At 43.7% G+C, this 21,263-nt stretch overlaps 4 protein-coding genes across 4 annotated transcripts in view; 2 read left to right on the top strand and 2 right to left on the bottom strand.

The window, feature by feature from the left end:
* The first annotated feature begins 3,505 nt into the window (after positions 1 to 3,505).
* On the top strand, positions 3,506 to 7,915 carry tmcc2 (transmembrane and coiled-coil domain family 2). The gene is made up of 5 exons (XM_053446884.1): positions 3,506 to 3,511; positions 3,833 to 4,231; positions 4,525 to 5,138; positions 6,200 to 6,335; positions 7,616 to 7,915. Exons 1-5 carry the CDS (start codon positions 3,506 to 3,508, stop codon positions 7,913 to 7,915), a joined length of 1,455 nt encoding a protein of 484 aa, XP_053302859.1.
* Positions 7,916 to 9,848: 1,933 nt separating this feature from the next.
* Positions 9,849 to 17,878, bottom strand: usp49 (ubiquitin specific peptidase 49). Its single transcript, XM_053435320.1, has 7 exons — positions 17,746 to 17,878; positions 15,462 to 15,564; positions 13,566 to 15,040; positions 13,035 to 13,242; positions 12,241 to 12,349; positions 11,590 to 11,795; positions 9,849 to 11,494 (listed from the first exon to the last, which is right to left on the bottom strand). The coding sequence occupies exons 3-7, from the start codon at positions 14,973 to 14,975 to the stop codon at positions 11,391 to 11,393; spliced, it is 2,037 nt and encodes a 678-aa protein (XP_053291295.1). The 5' UTR covers positions 14,976 to 15,040; positions 15,462 to 15,564; positions 17,746 to 17,878; the 3' UTR covers positions 9,849 to 11,390.
* A 2,162-nt stretch (positions 17,879 to 20,040) lies between these two features.
* Positions 20,041 to 20,807, bottom strand: med20 (mediator complex subunit 20; the record flags this gene model as incomplete). The annotated part of the gene is given in 2 exon segments (XM_053435474.1): positions 20,041 to 20,463; positions 20,554 to 20,807. Coding segments are annotated over 2 exon segments (476 nt in total), but the record flags the coding sequence as incomplete, so codon positions are not given.
* Positions 20,808 to 20,986: 179 nt separating this feature from the next.
* The window catches only part of bysl (bystin-like), a 3,943-nt gene continuing 3,666 nt past the window's right edge, over positions 20,987 to 21,263 (top strand). The window contains 1 exon segment of the mRNA XM_053446860.1: positions 20,987 to 20,995. Within this exon segment, the coding sequence (XP_053302835.1) occupies positions 20,987 to 20,995 (9 nt within the window).

Here is a 21,263-nt window from a genome sequence, read left to right as displayed (position 1 = left end):
TATGTCAGAATGTCAAAACAATCTGATCTGCTGCCTTGCTCAGGCCCCCCTTAAATTTGACACACATACAGGTAGGAGCTCATTTCAGGGTTCCTACGGTCATGCAGGCCTGGAAAAGACATGGACATCTTAAATATGTTTTTCCAGGCCTGGAAAAGTCATGGAAAAAATATTAAATCACAAAAGTTTTGGAAAAGTCATGGAAATATGTTATATCATATTTCATGTCGTTCATTTACGCTTAAAAATAATTCATATGGTTTTAAAGAAATACGCTCAAAATATAAGCAGGCATACTTAGGTTTGTGTCATTTAAGGTAGGGGAGAGCGGGGTAATTTGGGACATTTTTTACATTTGCTCCCCTCTAGGCGAGCTAAAATGATATATCAGTAAAATTTACACATTTCCCATTAATTCAGGATGTTTTCTAGCAATGGAAATGATCAGAATGTCTTCAGGACAAAGGGCAGTGAAAATATAATTGTTTTAAAAAAAGTGGTCTTGTGTCTTTTTCCACTTTAAAACTACCATAACAACACATGTTGTAATAGTTAAAATCCTGACAACCACACATTTCAAAACTAATATCGGACTAGTAACAGAATCATGGGGATTGGTCAATTAAGCACATTTATGATTATTATGATTCATGTGATCTCTTGCACACCCTAGCTTACCTGCACATTGTGTCTCTGTCCAATTGGCAGGGACAGGGATATTGATTTTCTCTGCGTATTCAAATGCCAGTTCACAGCACTTAACTGGAGCAAGGCCATGGAACTGGTCAGCTAGTTGTTTCAAGTGTTTGGCTCCTCCTCCATCTCATCAATGAATATTTTCTTTGCCTCAGCTACTGCACCCCAGGCTACTGATTTTACTTTCACTTTCTCTTTTTTCTTTATGAATCTTTTGAGGGTTGTCTTGTCAATATTTCTATCCCTTCCAGCTTTTCTTAAGGACTTCTTTCCTTTTATGACCTCAGCGGCTTCACTCTCCATCTCTGCGAGGGGTGTTTGGCCTCAAGTTGTCTTCCTGGTGTATAGTTTCTTGGCATGATGGCTTTTCTACAATTTGAAGTACATGAAGTGTAACTGTTGGCGTTTCTCATTTATACCAACTTTCCTTCTTTGTGGGGAGCTGTGAAAGAAATTGAAGAGAGTGAGTAACTGCTCAGACACACACTGTGCACATTAGCCGCACATGACTGCAGCGGCACATCAGGTTGTGTGTGTTCGTAGGGGATGACAGGCCCGGAGCAGGCCCTGCCACAAGCCCTGCTCCACCCTCCTCCCTCATCCTCTCTCTCTCTCTCCCTCTCTCTCCTCTGCTGGCCTCAGCGGCACGGAGGCACCTGCACGCCTGCGCCAAGCTCTCCCATCCCCCCGCCCATTTCCCTCCATCCTCTGTCCCTCAGCTCCCACATCCATTGTAGGGCAGGACATTCAGCATTTGTATTTAGACTAAAAGAGAGCGAGAGAGAGAGAGAGAGAGAGAGAGGGGGGGGGGGGGGGGAGAGAGAGAGAGAGAGTAGAGCGGAGAGAGGCGGAGGGAGCATATGACACAAAAGAGGGAGAGAGAGAGAGGGGGAAAAAGAGATCAGAGCGTTAGAGAGCGGGAGAGGGGAGGCTGCGGCTATCGATGGCACTAACAATGGAGCGTTAGGATCCAGAGAGGTGATGGTCAGCCTGACAACGGCTGAGGGTGAAGATATTTGAGGAGGGGGGAGCTCCTCCTCAGTGAGCACAGGGGGAGGAGGAGGAGGAGGTGGAGGAGGATGGGCCTCGAACACAGACTTGCAATGGCACTGCAAAAATTGGATTAAAGCAGTAATGGTAACGTTCCCAATTTAATCTATCGCTGTGCTTCTTGTGTCTCATCCTCGTGTGTTCACATCCACGCTTGTTGACGTCCATCGGCCATCCCTCACGTCACAGTGTGTGTCTCCTGCCGCCCCAGGGAGGCACGGCACACTCCCGTCCTCCTGTTTTCATGCCATAGACAGTCTGCCATCTCCATCCTCCTCATCACAGCCCTGCATCCCTCCCAGCCTCAGGGAGCTCTCAATCCTCACAGGACATCACCCTGCTTGCTTTGCTTCTCATCATTATGATTATTAAAAGATAGTAGTAGATGTGAGCCTCACTGCAGCTATTGATGTCCGCTCCTCTGTGTGTGTTGTTTTTGTTGGGCTGTTTTCACCATCGCCGGACACAGCATCCCCTCCTAGTACCAGCCATCGCCTAGCTACCGCATCAGCATCTCACTTTCACTGACCAGATCAGGAAACGTTTAACCAGCGGGGACTGCAGTCGTCTGCTTCTCCTCACCATTACACTGCGACTGAAACCTCCTATGTTAAACACACACACACACACACACAAACACTGCTCCACTCTGCTTGATTTGTAACCGCACAGGGAGCTTGTGCTCATCTCACGCCGTCAAGCAAATAAAGAACAGACGAATCCTCGCACTGTTCCTGTCCAGAGAAATTAGAGCAGCGCTGCGAGACATTCGGTGTCATGCTGTCGGCCTGAGCTCATGTTAGCAGGGTCTGATGACAGTGTTTTGACGTCAGGCAGAGGGTCATTAACTGTCCCACCATCTGCCGTGTGCAACACATATACATAGAGCCGGGTCAACGTGGTCAGCATCTCATCATCGTCATAAATGTCCCTTGTTACGTGCCAGAGTTGTATGATTTTAACATCACATTCTTCATAAACATCTCATGCATTTTCCAAAGGAATGTGTTGTTGCTTGTTTGTTCTGTGCACACTGCATGTTGACCTCTCTGTTTACTCTCTGATGCCTCCATCAAATCACCTACCACCACAAACAGAGACTTTAAACAAGAAACTTCAAACACGCTCATTTCATACTTTTCACATGTTCAGTGGTTGTATTCTGAGCTGAGATATGTGGCTCCCAGTTTATTTTAAATAAATTATTATTTTAAATATTTTAATACATCTCTAGGTAAAGTTAATAGAAACTAATGAATTTCAAATGTGTTCACTTGGTTACAGGAGTTTATCTATCACAGCATCATCACTTGATATTCCTTCAAACGTTGAAGGAATATCGTAGGTGTATTGAGTATAGTGTATTATGTGAATCAGTACAGGCAAGGGTTGGCTTTGTGTCATTGTGTTACCTGTGGTAGTGGATATAGTTGTAGTACTTTAGGAGTACTTTAGGAGTTACATTTGCAGGCAACCGAACTTGCTTTTGTCTCATCCAAGAGGTTTCTTCAGTTCTAACTGAACAGTTGGTCGTTCCCCGGTTCAGCACAGTGGTGCACTGGTCATTCAAAGAAGGTTCCCACTTTGGTGGTGATGTGGTGATGGGGGGGGGGGGGGGTATGGGTCCTCCCTGTGTGGAGTTTGCATGTTCCCCACATGCGAGCTTGGGTTTTTCTCCATTTACTCTGGCGTCCTCTCACAGTCCAAAGACATTTATATGGAGTTTAGGTTGATTGGAGACTTTAAAGTGTGAGTGTGAATGGCTGTTTGTAAGTTGGTCCCTTTGTTAGACTGGCAACCTGTCCAAGGTCAATGTCAGCCAGGATTGGACCCCTCCCCCATGATCCTCAGAGGAGAAGCAGATAGATAGATTTATACCTATCTTGAGGGTCGATGTGATAAACCCTCCGGCCATCTATTGGGTGGTTGGGGTCCCCAGTGTCCCCTGAGAGGTGAAACATCCTCAGGAAACACAAGAAAGTTCAGTTGCCTATTTACACATGTAAAACTTCTGAAGATACCATGACCTGGATGACTACTCTCTGCTCACCCTCCATTAAACCCACCTGCCCTCTCATCCCCTCAGCTGGACAAGAGTGACGTGGCAACACTCGGCCTACCGTCTACCACAAGCCATGGGGGCTCAGACAGCAACATCAGTGCGGACGGAGCCGGGGTGTCAGCGTCTGGGGTCGCGGCAGGAGGAGCAGAGGGTTCAGTCGCCGCCGAGCCGCAGCGGACGCGCGCCGCTCTGGAGCACCTGCAGCAGAAGGTCCTAAAGGTCACCGAGCAGATCCGCGTGGAGCAGGAGGCCCGTGACGACAACGTGGCCGAGTACCTGAAGTTGGCCCACAACGCTGACAAACAGCAGGCGTCCAGGATCAAACAGGTGTTTGAGAAGAAGAACCAGAAGTCGGCACAGACCATCGCACACTTGCACAAGAAACTAGAGCACTATCACAAGAAGCTCAAGGAGATAGAACAAGTAAGTGTGTGGGTGGGTGTGTGTGTGCTCTTTCTCTACTCTTTGTGTTTCGTAATAATTGTCTCATGACTGACACAAACAAGTGTTCTATATTTGTCAGGACAGATGTGTCCGGAAGTAGACTGATGGATTTCATCTCCCAGCACTCTCTTAAACCACTGCATCACCTGACCTACAGGCCCTGCTCTCCTCATCTTTCTTCCTACAGTTCTCTCCCTTAAACCTAATCACCTCTCTCCCACGTTTGAGATCCTCCTCTTCTCCGCTTCCTCATTTGTCTCCCTTCTCTACAGAACGGACCCGCCCGGCAGCCTAAGGATGTCCTGCGGGACATGCAACAGGGACTGAAGGACGTGGGGGCCAACGTTCGTGCTGGGATCAGTGGTTTTGGAGGGGGTGTCGTAGAAGGAGTCAAAGGTGGCGTCTCTGCCTTCAGTCACACAGCCGTGGTATCCAAGCCCAGAGAGTTTGCCAGTCTTATAAGGAACAAGTTTGGCAGCGCGGATAACATCGCTCACCTCAAGGACAGTCTCGAGGACGGGGGCCATTCCGAAGACACCCCAACACCCCGGGCGCTGAGTGGAAGTGCCACCCTGGTCTCCAGCCCCAAGTACGGAAGCGACGACGAGTGCTCCAGCGCCACGTCCGGCTCGGGTGTGTGCAGTAATTCTGGTGGAGCCGGGGGAGGAGGGGGAGGCGGCCTGTTAGGACCAACCATGGGGAGTCCCAGGCTGGACGGGCACCATCACCACCATCACATGCACAGCTCCTGGGACTCTCTGCTCGAGGGCCTGCAGGAAATCAAAGCCGGCCAGGCGCACATGGAGGACACCATCGAGGACATGAAGGGCCAGCTGCAGAGCGACTACTCCTACATGACCCAGTGCCTGCAAGAGGAGAGATACAGGTAGAGCGTCTCGAAACACTGATGATCACAACATGACCTCTGGTTTAGTCAGTCCTCTCAGTGTTGTTCACTTCAAGGACAAGCCAAATAATGTACTTTATTTGTGATATGGTAAATGTTTCCTAAGCAAAGACTGCAACTAGCAGTTTGTCACTCAGTCTCACAGGACGTCCATAGTCTGCAGCTTTTAGACAAGTCACTTTGTCTGTAATGAAGGAGGAAGTACACAAACATCTTATTATGTAACAGGTCAGTAAACAGACTAAAGTAGTACACGTGTCACATCAACGTTTCTACTTAAGTATAACTGAGTACTTGCTTTTAAATATACTGTAAGCATTAAGAGTAAAAGCACTTACACAGAGTTGCCTCTTCCCTAGTGCTACAGTTTACTACATCATTACATCTGAGTCTCAGGGTGCTTCTTCTCACCAGTGATGCTTCTGCTGCAGGAGGCCTGTTCTAATGTTACCTGCCCACTCTGATTGGATCAATGGATGAATTCCCCTCTCATTGTTGATTACTATTAGAAAATCAAAAACTAAAAAATGTGAACATGTAACGTCAGATGCAGGACAAATGGGTTTAAGTACAGGTTCACAGTAAATGCACTTTGTTGCAGCCAACCCTGTTTGAATATGTGTTCAATCCGGATCACTGTAGTTTTTAGCAAGTGTTTCTCAAACCGGAGCAAACACATCTGGTGATGTTGCAGCAGAAGATATAGAATGAATTACAAATAAACTCCTTCGGCACTCAGTAGAGCACATCAAATCTGTCCAATCAGATTTTCTTCATCAAGATCCATAAATCTCAGAAAAGGTCAAATGTCCAAAAAAAGCCCAAAGAAATTCTGGATCCGCTCCCAGTTCCACAATGATATTTAATGGGTTCTTCTATTTGGGTAGTTACGGACAATTAGCAACATAAAGGGGTTTTGGACTTCTAGGAAGAGGAATATATAGTCTCAGGCTTTGGTTAGACATGAGACATATGACTTATGAGAAGAGTTAACTTTTGATTTTCCCATGATCTTCTCTCTATTTGCTCTATAAACTCAGGTACGAGCGACTTGAGGAGCAGCTGAATGACTTGACAGAGCTGCACCAGAATGAGATGACCAACCTCAAACAGGAGCTCGCCAGCATGGAGGAGAAAGTGGCCTACCAGTCGTACGAGAGAGCAAGAGACATCCAGGTACAGATCTGTTTCACCTCTGACCACATCCAGCATCACTGTGTGGGATGTTTGGGTGTGGTAGGACTTGATTTGTGTTGCACCTGTAACCGCACCCAAAGCTGATGACACAGAGTCCTGGAGTGTCACTGCATCAAGGTGAGGAGGTAGATGACTATCAGAAAAAACAGGAACTTCAAGGAGACTTTCCTCTCAGAGAAAATGATGTCATAGATTGACTGTACAAGCAGGTAACTATGACCATAAACTGTCTGTATAGATGGACGACGGGTCTCTGCTTCCTCCCATAATCCACCCTTTTATTTATAGCATAAAATAACTTAACTAAATTTAACTTTCCCACAAAATGTGCACTTGGACAAACATCAGTGTGAAATTGTCAGTGTTAAACGACAGAAACCATCTTTGAGATAGATTCATTTGACATTTTTTGTTTTTCGTCAATGTCCCATCCACTAACATGGAGGAGGTGGGGTTGACGGCCCATACCGCAGCCTACCACTAGGTGGCCACTGCATTGACTTCACTTTTGGGAGAGGTCATCTCGCCCATGTTTATATACAGTCTATGATTTTGACCCATTGTTACGATCAATGTTTTATTGTCAGGCGACCTCTAGTGGTTGTAGTAATTAGGAGTTTCTGTAAACAGCCATGGTCAGGATGGACAGGTTGACAAAATGACTGTTGACATGGAGAACCTTATTTTTCCTGTTTGAAATTGATTCATGGCCTTGTCTCCGACCTTAAACATTAATTCATCATTGTAACCACGATGTAACAAGGTCTTTAACAAAGTACCTGAGAGTATTCAAAGACCAATGGACCCCACTGTAGGTTGAAGGACTTGTTGATGCTTATAACTTTGCTTCAAATCTGAACTATTTCCCTTCTTACTATTGAATTAAATCAATTGAGTGAATTAATATAGAACTTTTCTAGTCTTACCAACCAAGTGTTTAACAGTTCAATGCATATATTCACACATATTCACACAGCACTCCCATAGCAGCGCCTTTTCTATAAATTTTCCAACACAATCGTCAGGGAAATTTTGGGTTCAGTGTCTTGCCCAGTGGCACTTTGGAATACAGACTGGAGAAGCCACAGTTGGATCAAACCAAGTATCTTGGGGATGACCCTCTCTACCTCCTGAGCCAATCTGCTGCATCAGGACAACCAATCAATAGTTACACTTTCTCAGCAAAAATATGAAAAAAAAAGTCGTTTTTGCAAGCTACTGAGGAATGAACCCCAATGCTGTGTTTACTCTTTGTGCAGGAGGCCGTGGAGTCGTGCCTGACCCGCATCACCAAGCTTGAGCTGCAGCAGCAGCAGCAGCAGGTGGTCCAGCTGGAGGGAGTGGAGAACGCCAATGCCCGAGCTCTGCTGGGCAAGCTCATCAACGTCATCCTGGCGCTCATGGCCGTGCTGCTGGTCTTCGTCTCCACGCTGGCCAACTTCATCACCCCGCTGATGAAGACCCGCACCCGGGTGGCCACCACCGTGCTGCTGACGCTGCTGCTGTTCGTCCTGTGGAAGCAGTGGGACTTTGTGGAGCCGTGGCTGCTGCCCAGCTGAGCGTCCTGCCAGAGACTCACAGAGGGGACCCGAGCATCCAGAGCCGCATGCTGGTTCCAGCTCTGTCACCACCACTTAAGGATTCAGAGACTGAAATAGAATAAGAGCTGCTGCACTCGTCCCCTTTGACTTTTAAAGTGGGAGCATCTGAGGTCAAAACAAGGCACTTTTACAGATGAGGACAGGGTGAGGACAGGGTGTCGACAGGTGGGGACACACTGTCAAAAGACTGAAGACATCATCTCATCTCGTCCAAATCGACTGCTGTTGATGATCCGTCATCGATTGCATTGCTGTCACCAAAAACTCTTGCAGGACATCTTTGGATCGTCTTTTCTGATTATTTATGATACATGAATTAATACGATTATAGAGCAACTTATGATGACTGTAAAATCATGTAACCTTCATGTTGAAGCTGGTATATTTGAGAGGAACAGGTTGTTTTTCATGAATGTCATGTGCTCATGCATGTTGTCGTATGTGCACTGAAATGCATTTAGCTGGCATGAGTTAACAGTTCATAGACGACTAAATTAATCTTCTATAACACACTGAACATTTTGTCGTCAGAAGACAGTGCAGATATTTTGTATTCGGTGTCACTTCCCGGTCTGGTGTATTTCTTTCTTTTTATCTTTTTCTTGAATGCGCAGTTTTGAAAAAAAATGACAATAACCAATGGTATCTACAGGAATTCAGCACAATAATTAAATTAGGTAAAAACCTATGTCCATAGATGCGGTTTCATTACCACTATTGTAGAATGGCTTCTCTCCACAGTGTCAAACTAACTGGCATGCCTCATTGTATCAGAGTTTATATCCAGTTTGCAAAAAACGCTTATTGCTGTTTTATTAAACTCTTTAAGAAATAAATGATTTCTTATATTAGGCAGATCATGAATATATTGACTTATCATTCTTAACTTTTTATTTGAATTCTTTTAGGTTAAGAGACTAAACTTAATAATGTTTATTATATAAAGACTGTAAATAAGGATTTATCGATAGTTCATAACATTATAAGCTTTTAATAAGACCAACATCTGGGTTGCCTGGTCGAGCTTTGTAAGAGTAAAGAGTTTATTTAATTTGTAATAAAGCACTTGTTTAAAACTTGAACCATATAAAGAGTGCCCTGTTAGAAAGTGGTGCTGAAATCATAGTTTTTAAGCTTATTAACGAACAGAGGCAGATGAAAACATAACCTCCTTGGAAGAGGTGCTCACTGATGATTAATAGAACATTTCAAATATGAGAATGAATCTGCAGGAAACCGTTACATGATGTCATCAGTCCTTCAGCAACCGCGCTTTGAAAACTCTGAAGCGTTGCCCAACAGGAAATAAGGCTGTAGTTTTTTAACTGAATAGGGTTATAGGGTTTATGGAGACGATTTTCCATTCAAAAGAATAATCTTGTGTTATTTCTTTTCTCAAAATGTACATAGTCGGAATTTTAATACAATAACAGACCCACACGTGATTAATAAAATCCTCCCAACGTCACTAAATGGGAATAAGACGCCAGTTCAGAGAAGGGAAATAATCCACAGAGGATTTGCTTTTAATACCCACCATCACCAGAAGCTTCTTTGTCAGGACCAGATTATTTTTATTCTAGGTTTTCAACTTTTTAAGAAAGCATTAGAGGAGCATAGTCTATAGGAGACCTCAGATCAGATGTAGATCCGTCTACTAATCCTGTGGATTATTTCAGATGTACCTTATCTGTCTCGGTTATAGTGCTCAACACGTGAAAAGATGACACAATTTTTCCTGACTCCACGGACATGGATCATGAATGTTACCTAGTGCACACTGGGATGATTGAATGAAGCTACAGACAAAATGCTGCTTTAATGGTTTAAATGTAAACTTCAATGTTTTAGAGAAAACCTTTCCCTCTAAAATGAACACATGACAAAAGGATCCAAATTTGTTTTGTCTTTTTTAATAATTACTGTCAGGCAAAACCCATATGACCATTACATTTATGACAGGTATTCTTACAGTACAAGACAGAACTCAAGGGGATCAGAGCCAGTGGCGTGGCCTCACCTGACCGCTAAAAAGTAAGACATTCATCGTCATTAGATTGTTCCAACTTTTACATAGAGTTCACAAACGTCATTTGCATTTGACTCGTATCAAACACAACAGTTTTTCTTGATTACCTAGCAAATTCTAAAGACCTTGATAGAAACAGCAGAGTAGAAAAAAAACATTGTATAACAAGCAGAAGAATTCCTGATTTGATCTTAATTTCCTATCAAGATGCAAGATGTACAATATATTGCTTTCAGGTGCTCAACTCAAAAAGAGGATACCCCCCCAAATCTCCCAGAAACACATTCTTCAGTATCAGCCCGCGCCCTCCACTCATTTTCCAGGTCCTGCCGTCAAAACACTCTCTGACCTGGGCTCCGACTCGTCTAACCGTCAAACCACAGGGGGGAGCTGCCGTTTGTAAAGAAGTTACAGGAGCTAAAACATGAACAATCACAGAGATAGGACCAACAGTGATAGCCCCTCCTCAAAAGTGCAGCTTTCCATCGCTCATCTCCAATCAATTCAATCAAGTGTCTGAAGCTCATACATTTTATTTTCCGTGGAAGCGAAACATATATTGACTACGAAACAAAAAAAAAAAAAAAAAAAACGAGGCCTCGGGCCCTAGACACAGTATCCAGTCACAGCAGTACGATTGAGGAGCGGACACGGTGAAAGACAAACGACATGATGAGTATTAAAACATTTTTCTAACTGACATTTCACATTAATTAAAAAAGCTGAACATGAGGCAGCACAGAGTCTGGACTTTAGTTTCCCTCTATTCAAGTGGCACTATGAATTTTTTTTTGAAAGATGTATCCCATCATTTTTGGTGCATCAAGATCAAATGTTCAGTTGTAATTAAAACGCACGTTGTTGACATTATAGTGAGAAAATGCTCTAAACGCCAGAATGTGTGTTGCCTCTGGATGTAAAATGCTGTCTCAGGAGAGCGCCTGGTTGTTCCCAGACTCACAGACATGAGCCTGATCGTTTTTAAAAACACGGACACACAACTCGGTGTTCAGCAGGACAGAGTCGGACCTGCTCCCACAGTCTTCAGGCCATAAACCAATATGCTGGTCCCACATTTGGAGAAACCCATCGCTGCATTTATGAAAAGGCTTTTGATTTATTTTCTTTCTTTTTTTAGGAATGAAAACAGTGTCTAAATCTTTCCAGTGACATGTCATATTTCATCGTATGTACCATTATTCCTCCTGTGGATTATGCTGCTAACATTTTCACCTCGGCTCATGATTGTGTTTGTCCTACTGCCCTCATTGCTATCTTTTTTTAGTAAGTCGTTTTCAGGTGATTGTTAAATGACATCTGGGAAAGTAGGGATGAGTAGGACGACATTTTCATAAATGCAGCCCTAAGTTGCCACGTGCAGGTCGACATCACAGCGAGAGGTACCTAGGCAGACCTCTGGGTATAGAAGAGAATATAGGCCTGAGTGTTGCACACCTCCTCCACACTGCAAACCTTCATCTCAGAGTCATTACAGTGGACCCAAAAACCTGTGGAGGAAAAGAAAAAAAAACAGGTTTCAACTTCAACAGAACACCGGCACCTCCGACACTGATGTGACACAGGTCTTTTCTTCATTCCTCACCTCCTTCTGTGTTGTAGCAGTACGCGGTGTAGTGCCCTGAGCCGAAGCCTTTACCATGATGCATGACGACAGCAGACAGATCGTAGGTGTAACCTCCTCTGTGGACGGAGTGACCTGAGCCGGTGCAGCAGTATGGTTTGATGTTCAGAACCTGGTCGAAGGCCACATGGACGCCGATTTTCTCCCTATGGTTCCGCCCTGACCATCTGCCGTACAACAGGGATGAGTTAGTATCACATGGATCCATAAAGTCTCATGAAAAAAGGAAAGTTCCTCTAATAACTACAGCTTTAACTGATAGAAATTGACTAATACAGACATATCTGAATAAACATCTATGTGTAAGTTCTATACATTTGTGCTTTCGTTTTATTCATAATAAAGTTCATGGTTAAACTGTAGAATATCAAATCTCAAGTACATGTCTTTGTCATAAAGGTTGATAATGACATCTTAACCATCGGCCAATTTCAGAATCTGAAATCCCCCCCTATATCAGTTTCAGCATATGCACCATGATATCCTATCAGCCTGGCTCCTATAAAACCTACTCTGCTAGAAACAAAAATAATTAACAACACTGAGTTTTTCAAATTGTTTAAAATAATGAAGCTATTTAATTATAAGAAAACCACAGGTAGAAAAACTTGCCTGAAGCGTTTGAGGTGCAGCCGTAGAACCTGAGGTAAGCGGTAGATCAGAAGCTGCTTACGTGCCTCTGACAGAACTAAGGGTTTGCGGGATGATTTCCTTCTTCTTTCTGGCAAACCAAGAAACAACAAGCTGATGATTTAATCCAAAGAAGACTTCAAATCCACATCATTTATGAGAGGCTGTGTTTTTGTGTCAGGGTGACACAACCTCACGATTTATCAGGCAAACAATTAAAGAGACATGTTTCACAAAGGCTCCCAGCTTTGTTTTCAACTCACTGCCTCCTTTGAGGCTTTCAACAACTTATTATCCTCAGCGGCTGCTGGATGAAGACATGGGAGGAAGAGGAGGAAGAGGAAGAAGATTTTTGCAGTTAAAGGTTCATTTGCTCAGGTATGCAAAATTTAAACAAATCCCATTATTAAGAAAGCTGTTCTCAGACATGATTTAAAACATGAAGCCATATCAGTTTGAATGATCTAAATCTGTTTTTTTGCCCCTGTTCATTGGGTTGTTGGTTTGTCAGCAGGATTCTGCATAAACCAGTAAATGGAGCAACAGAGAATCCATTCAATTTTGAATTGAATTTAAACACTGTTGGGTCTTGGAGGAGATCTGTTCTCTATGGAATACATTTCTAGCTTTCAACTGCGAACAGCCGGTTAACTGTCAACTACTTCAGATTTTTTTCACTTCTGGCTGTAGGTAAAAATGCCAACAGAAGTATAAAAAAAAACTGTTTCCAGAACCTGCTGTTATTTGTGTTGCAGTGTGCGAAACATTGTACTGACTGTTGCAGTGGTTGCAGGCGTAGATGCTGCCTTCAAGAGCCTCCATCTCTGTAAACTTGGACAGCATCTCTGTGAGGGTGCAGCTGCGCTGGTAAGCTGTCGAGCCTGAGCCTTTCTCTACGCTGTGATATCGCTCTGGAAATTCCAAAGACAGATCCCAGAATGGCTCAACTGTGTTGGACTTGTGCTTACAGGACAAACACGTCACCTGAAACCCAAAAAGACACAGTAAGAAGCCAAGAAATCAGATCGGGAAGTTTGTTAATGATTCAATGGATCGGAAATATTGCTCGGAAATCCGAGTGCAGTTTATTATAGCTGTTATGGTGGATAAATAATCCATTTTAGTGGAAACTTAAAGCAGGTTGGGAAGAACAAATAAAGCTATAAAAAGGTCTTTAGCCTATACGACCACAGTATCAATAGTTATCACAATGACTATTATATCCATGTTTTGTTAATATTGCATTTTGTGACAAGCGGTAAAATCATCATTGTTTGTGGAAGTGTCCGGCATGTTGGCAGTCTCACCTGGCTGAGTAGCTGCCCATGAAAGATGGTGTTCAGGACCTTCAGCACTTGCTTGGACAGTTTCCTCTTGTTGATGGGAATAACTATCCTGCGTTTGGACCCGTCTGAGTCCAGCTCCTGCTGCACCTTGTCCAGCAGCTCACACAGGAACTCCTGGGCGTCCTGCTGGTCATACCCCCGGAAAGCTGGGATGAGGTTCCACACGGAGTGCAGCATGGCGAAGGGAGATACCAAAGACCACCGGCCGGACCACATGACCCTGAAAAGTGTATGCAACTCATGGCACAGAGACATCTGCTGGCGGGTGGAGCACCGAGGCTCTTTGGGCTGGACCAACTCTGCGGCCGGCGCTGAAGGTGGAGCGCTTTCTTTTTCGCCCACAGGCAAATTCAATCTGTCTGCCTTCCCCATGTGTCCAGGGGGGGCTCCTGGCAGCTCTGTGTTCACACTGCTGACTACCCCTCCTCCTGTGACCCCCTTCATCCCCTGGGAGCTATTGGTCTTTGCCAGCAGCTCCTCAGTCTCACACAGGTCCAAAGTAAGAAAACACTCCCTGAATTTCTGCAGGTGGCTCAGCACTTGCAATATTGAGTTCATATAGCATGTGTTCCCCAAGTTGCGCAGACCAGTGACTCCTGGAGCAGGTCTCCGACGGGTTACCGCATGTGTGGAGTAGTATCTCCTCAGTTTGGCAGCTCTGCCATTCTGAGGAGCCTTGCGGGACAAGGTTAGAATGGAAGGCTTCTTTGGGGGGGGAGGTAGGCGTTCTGGAGGGTCGCGGAATTTACTTGGAATGAGTGTGATCATTGAGCGTGGCACCTGAGTAAGAAGCCTAGCACTCTTTCTGGGAGGTACATTGCCAAGCTCTTCCATGAGTCTCCTTTTGACCTCTTGCTTTTGTCTCCTAGCTTCTTCCAGTGTCTTCTGGCGTTGATTCTGCAGCTCCTGATTCTTGCTGATCCACATTCGGAACATCTTTCCAAGCAATGCTTTCCTCCTATGACGCAGGGCCAGCTGCATGGCAGGCTGTGGCCCACCATCCCTGGCCCAGGTGGTGCACTCCCTGCCAGTCGAGGAACGGAGCGAGCGTCTGCCTGGGCTCCGGACAGTGGAGAGTGCCCCCCTGAGGAGCTTGAGGTCTCCTTCTGCGTTATCATTGAGTACATAGTCTCCACAGGCAAAGCAGAAGACATCCAGCTCACGTACCTCCATAGCCAGTGGGTGTTGTGACTCCTGAAAGTGTTTGAGCGAGTGCTCCTCCATGAAACGACCACAGGCCACGTGGGGGCACTTGAGGCAGGCCCACACGGAATCTGTGGTGCTGCAGTCCACACAGTGCCATTTCTGTGGATTGAGGACAGAGTGGTCCTGGCCCAGACGAAGGCGTCCCACGTGCTTACAACGATCCATCCCTCCAGATGCACATGTGGCCTTAGTGATAGGACACACGTCCTGAAGCCAAGCAGCCACTCATTCTGTGAAAAGAGTAACAAGGAGAAAGCATGAAAGAAATTCAAGACATACGGTTAATAAGGTGTTCTGTAAATTGTTATCAGTCTGAACTGCTATGTACATTTTGCAGCAAAGTTTCAGTTTCAGCCCACAGTTTGCCTTCCACACAGCCAGGACATTGGGGTTAAAGTGGACCGGAACAATTCACAATCAAATATTAACTCACAATATGTGATTGTCAGTTTGTGTCTGAGGACAGGAGAGAGGTTCCTCCCGCAGATTATCACACAGTGTTGTGTTATTTTTAACTTCATTGTTGCAGAAGAAGCCACAGGGCGTTTATCCAGGGACACAAAAATATTAATTCACAAGGTTAATAGAAAGATTAGCTCTAAAATTCTAGAGGGAACGATGACATTGAAAATGAAAAAAAGACAAACTTACTGTTAATGTAGCTTGCTTGATCAGGTTTCTGTAGAAGGCTCAACAGCATTATTCTGCTTCATCACCCATGACCACAGTCACCACCAGCCACGACGGGAAGGTTCTGCAAAATTAGGACAAAATCAAGTAAATTAAGCAAAGTTGTATCACAACTATTTTACAAACTGTTTTTTAATCAAATTAGGAGACAAGTTTTGATTTTTCATTCCTCCATTTGAAGGACACCTAACATTATGAAGTTTATGAAAACACAAATTTAAATAAAGGCATTACCCAATACCAACTTCTACAAACATTCTAATATTCACCAACATAATAACAATGTTATTAATACATTTCAAGACCCTGAAAACAGAATATGGCTGCAAAACATCTTAACAAGATGAAGTGTCACGGTTTTTAATTTGGCTACTCGAGAAAAGCATTATTAAAAAGAACTTGATGAATGTGAAACTTTGAATCCTTGGACTCATACAAGGCTTTTCTTCCATTGTGTGTCTAAGTGTTTTAGTAGTTACTCCTCCTCAGCGAGTTTGAGGTGGGTGGCACATCATTGGCATTGTGGACTGCTGTATGCAATATTGAGCTTCACAAATCTACATCCCCCACTTACTATTTGGCAGGATAAATAATAGTAAATCATAACTAAATGTTAAAGTAGAAATTAAACAAAATGAGGTTGCTGTGGTGCACTGGTTATTAAAAAAATTATTCATACATAGACTGGTTATAATAAAGTTATGTTCGTTGATAACATGGCCCTCTCACAACCATCTGATACTAACCCGATTGAGACAACAGTCTGAATGAAACACTGCCATGTAAACAGATCCCTGTGACTGGAATAAGGTCAGACTCAGAATGAGCAACAATCAAATTAAAACACGTGGACTGTGGAGTATTCTGATCTTACTGAAATCCTGGATATACATTGGACATTCGTTATATTGCCATTGATGCAAATTACACAGCGATAGTTGCTGATGTGATAATGACACTATGCTCTGTATATATTTAAAAAGGAATATGAATGAAATCTTCTATTAGCATATCCGTGATGATGCTCAGGTCACGGTATCTAGAGGAGAGGAACATGCGTGCGGAGGTAACTGGATTTCCTTGTTGGTCTCAGCCAAGAGGCTTAATCAGCTCTAACTGACTGGTGGGAGGTTTCCACTCTGATGACATAATAAAAGAAAACCAGAGGTGAAATACCTGAAACCTCACACTGGCCATTTGGATCTGAAGAAGCCTCTTTACTGGGACACAAGTCCAGTTGAATATGTACACATGTATAACTCCTACAGATCATGTAAACATCCTAATCAAAACATCCATTGTAAGAGTATTTCTTTGCTATAGTATAACATAGTAACTGAATCCCAATGTGTGGACGCAGAGACATTGACATGAAGGAGAATGGCTGCCTGTCCATTTAACTGATGTGGTTAATTCGTGTAATTGTCTCCCTCACCAGAACCAGCGCTGTGCTGCACACTTCCTTCCTCCTGTTTATTGTTTTCTCCTTTGTGTGAATCCTCCACGACTTTCAAAACTAACACCATGACTAAAACACACAGTTCCCCTGGAAGTCGACGCAACTGGTTTGTGGCTAGTCGCGCATCTGAATCTCGTCACGCTGTGTTGTGCTGCTGCCGCTGCGTGTTAACGGTGCGTTAACGCGTGTAAACATGTTGTTCACTGCTGGAACCTCCTCTCGGAGTAAAGCCTGTTGTGTGTCTGGGGCTGCCTGGCTCTTGTCGCCATGCTAAGCTTCTCTCCCAGCACCATGTTACCACAGAACAAAGAGCAGACACGGAGCCACTCTCCACGATCACCCGACAACTTTGTTGGTCCGAGGCTCAGCAGCAGCAGATAACTTAGCTACCGCCACTAGCCGCTAGCTCCAGCCGCTCGGGCACAGGGTCCACCGAGCCTCCTGCCGCTAGTCACCGACTACCGCACTTTGTTCAAACACACACGGGTCTCCGGAATCAAGCAGCCTATATTTATGTTGTAAGCTAGTGGTTAGCGTTAGCGGCGCGGCTAACGCCTTCGCCGAGGACAATCGAAGTTAACCTGGTTGTCGGTCGCTAACGTTGACTACCGATGCGCGGCTTAGCTCGCTAGCTGGCTGCGCCGTTAATCGTTCTCAAACTCCCCGGTGACATTCACTGCAGAAAGCCGGGTAGCGGAGTGTAACGTCACGTCGCCCCCGTGTGCAGCAAGGGTACATTTCTGAAATCTGATAATGTTATAAAATAAAACAGCTGGATAACGTTACCATCACTAACATCCATCCGGTTCACTCGGGGCGAGCTGCTTGTTGTCCTCCGCTCAGATTGAACAACCCAACTCCCGATCCGAGTCCAGACCCGGCCGCTCTCATTGGACCGGGACTGAGCGGCAGCCGGCCTCTCATTGGCGGAGCGGCTGAACAACAGGCAGCAGGATGGACCGTCCGACCCACCGTCCACCCACCGCGGCCACATGGAGCAGTATCCGAGGCCGGACCTTGACACCCCGGGCGCACAGGACAGCTGCCCCCGAGCCTCTGACCCCGGTGTCCCCGAAAGCCCCCGCGTTAGAAAGAGTCAGCTGCTTGGTGCTAATTTGGTTAATGCATCTGTGGATTAGGAGCATTGATGGTCTGTGGTGTCCATGCTGTTTTATGGAAGGGACATGTTCGAGGCCTCCATTACTGCAAATTCTGTGATCCAGTAAACACAGAGGGACATTTTTGCAACGTATTAATCCAACCGCAGGCTGCTGAGAGGAGAAATATTCAATTGATCCCACTCTTCGCTCAGTTTATTATGTTATATAAGTGATCCACAATGTTAGCAAATTGAAATAAATTTGTTGATCTTTTGATTAAAAAATAAAATTGAAGCACTAAAGTGATTTGTAGTGATTTGCTCTGTTAGAAGAAAGTTAAGAAAATACAACCATAACCATTTCAAATTAAATATAAAGATTAAATTAAATATAAAAAAAAGTACTAAATTAAATTAAATATATAAGAAATTAAATTTAAATAAATTTAAAAAAAAATTAAATTAAATTAAATAAATAAAAACTGCGCGCACATCCTGCGCAGAACCCTACTGCGCACATCCTGCACAGAAGCCCATTGCACACATCCAGCGCAGATGTGCGCACATCCTGCTCAGAAGCCCATTGCGCAAATTTTTTTATTCTTTTTTAAAATTAATTTAATTTAGTTCTTTATTTGTATTTAATTCATTTAAATTTACATAGTGTAATATATTCTGCCAATTTTAAGAATTCAGTATATTGCCTGCATATACATGAGAAAGAGTGAGATTCAATCCCGGGACCTTCTTATCGAAGGACGAACACTTCACCGACTAGGCCACAGCGCCTGATGATTCCTGTCAGGAACCGAGCGGATTAAGTGGATGGACAAATTATAGTGTGTGTGTCCGTGTATTTCTATGCTGCTTTTGATAAACACTTCAGAGAAAATATTTTCTACTTTACTACATATATTTGACAGCCTTACTTTAATATTTTTGGATTTTAGATACTGGATGATTTAACATGCTTTAAAGACCTATTGTTAGAGAATAACTGTTGCTTTTTTCTTTGTGATGTCCTGAGGCTGCCCCCTGCTGGATGCTGGGTTCCTCTGCTGCTCTTTCTGCTGAAATGTGAGAATGGATTAAAAAAAAAAAAGAACTGAACGGGATGCATGACAGTTTGCGTGTGTATGTTGAGGGGTGACAAATTGAAATCTCGCCTAGGGCGCCAACATTGCCATTTTAAGTCTCTTTTAGCTCAACACGTGGCACACACTCACACATACACGCTAGTTTTACACTGAAACCTAAAGCATTCTTTCCCCTTCTCATCTCCCAACGTGTAAGATTTGTCTCGTCATGGATCACCTGTTGTGTCGCATTTCACCAAATAAAGAGAACGAACACTCAGAGTTGTTATTCAGCACTAATGCACATCAACTCTTGTAGACCAATGTTTGTGACTGTTGTTTTATTTATTCATATGTTCATACTTTCAAATAAAGCTTTCTTACATTGAACATTGTGTCCTGCCTAGGTATTCAGATTCTTTCCTGAATATTCATTATGCAGAAAAATGGTCCCTTTCAAAGTTACCTAAATGTCTTATTTATCAATCTGGAAATATCAGAGCCATTGTTACTGTACCCAGTAACATTGTGTGTGATTATTACCTATATTATATATTGCTCAAACTTAAAATCTCTGCCATGAAAAAGTCCACTGACTGTGACAGTGATCATGTGTCCCTGCGCAGATACTGAAACAGGCCCCTTATATGTACGTCAATGTTTTTCCTCTTTAAAACTCTTATTATTTGACATAAGTCTTAGCTACTACCTGCTTCAGGTAAACAAATGAGATAAACGAAACAAAAATAATAATCACCCCTTTTGCCAAAAATTCACCTTAGGTAACAGCCCTGGAAAGTTAACTTTTAACGCTGCCACTAGGACATTTGAAATATTCATATGTGCATCATTATTATATGTACATGTATTATCACAGTGTAAACAGTCAGAAACACAGATTCTGGCTACTTTACTCCACTTGGTCTCTTTAATACAAAATGTTTTCCTCAAATGGGGGTGTAACACAATTGATGCTCAAGAAATAGAAATAAAGAACCCTAAGCTTTCAAAAATACCTAGATATCATTCATATCCATAGGACCAGAATCAAAGCAACATTAATACAAACATTAAAAAAATTAGATCTCTCCATGAACACGTGACACTTCAACGTTGATTACTTCCTGGCATTTGCATTTTACGAAGTTTGTTAAACAACTCCAGGTATTGAGTCATGGTGTCAACACTGTCAGATGGTGCGAAGAGGCCTTCAGGCTTGGCGACAAACACAGACGGCAGTTCAGGGACGCTGGGACCAAGAAAGGATTGCATAAACTCCTTGATGAGATTCCAGGAGTCCCCTGGAACCACACAGGGACAGTACTCCACCTGAGGAGACACAGCAAGTCAATACAGTCACTGTGGTAAGATGGGATGTCTCCGCTCTCTCTATTAGGATCAAACTATGAAAACATTTACCTCTACTGATATTCCTCTGGCACTGGAGCCCATTGTTACGACACCCACTTTTATCAAAAAGTCACAGTAGCGGTATCTGGAACCACGACACTCCACCTTGTGCCCCTTGGCATTCTGGAAGTGGCTTTTTAGTTTCACCATGAGGACATCAAAGTTTGCATCCGCCACGAGGCAGGGTCCACCTTCAAACAGAGCCAGGCAGCTCAGGGGAGTTTCAGTGTTGTGCATCACGTATAAGAGCTTGGTGGGTTGACCTGACAGAACCGACAGAGGACAGAAGCACGGATTGTCAAAGGTTTAATTACCCACATTGTCACATTGCTGAATACTTCAGCTTTGTAAGAAAATGTGATATATTTAGATGTTCTGGATGCAGACATAACACAGACTTTAGTAATATATGAAGCACTGTTACTGTTGGAACCAGACACACATGGAGTTTGTAGTGTTAAATATTAAATATTGTTTTATATATGTTTTCATCGATCCATGCAAATATGTTCACAATGCAGAAAAGATGACTTTCCATTTGCATTTCCATAATAAAGTTCTATACCTTTGGACATTTGTATTTTCTTTTAATTTATAGTTATTCATAAGAAAAGTTTATGGTTTAACTGTACAATATAAAGCCTTAATAACATATCTTTTTCATAATGGTTTTCTAACGACATATTCCAGTCAAAAACTCTAATCTGTCAGGCTCTCCC

The sequence above is a fragment of the Pleuronectes platessa genome, chromosome 2 (genome assembly GCF_947347685.1).
Source record: "Pleuronectes platessa chromosome 2, fPlePla1.1, whole genome shotgun sequence".
Classification (NCBI taxonomy): domain Eukaryota; kingdom Metazoa; phylum Chordata; class Actinopteri; order Pleuronectiformes; family Pleuronectidae; genus Pleuronectes; species Pleuronectes platessa.
This window is presented reverse-complemented; position numbering and strand designations above follow the sequence as displayed.

What these genes read in the sequence shown, in the direction of transcription:
- tmcc2 (XM_053446884.1), top strand. An exon ending in AGCTCAAGGAGATAGAACAA is followed by an intron (nt 4,232 to 4,524) that starts GTAAGTGTGTGG and finishes CCTTCTCTACAG; the next exon opens with AACGGACCCGCCCGGCAGCC. An exon ending in CTGCAAGAGGAGAGATACAG is followed by an intron (nt 5,139 to 6,199) that starts GTAGAGCGTCTC and finishes CTATAAACTCAG; the next exon opens with GTACGAGCGACTTGAGGAGC.
- usp49 (XM_053435320.1), bottom strand. Translation starts at nt 14,975, where the DNA reads ATGGATCGTTGTAAGCACGTGGGACGCCTTCGTCTGGGCCAGGACCAC. An exon ending in CGCCTGCAACCACTGCAACA is followed by an intron (nt 12,350 to 13,034) that starts GTCAGTACAATG and finishes TTGGTTTGCCAG; the next exon opens with AAAGAAGAAGGAAATCATCC. An exon ending in CTGCACCTCAAACGCTTCAG is followed by an intron (nt 11,796 to 12,240) that starts GCAAGTTTTTCT and finishes GTTGTACGGCAG; the next exon opens with ATGGTCAGGGCGGAACCATA.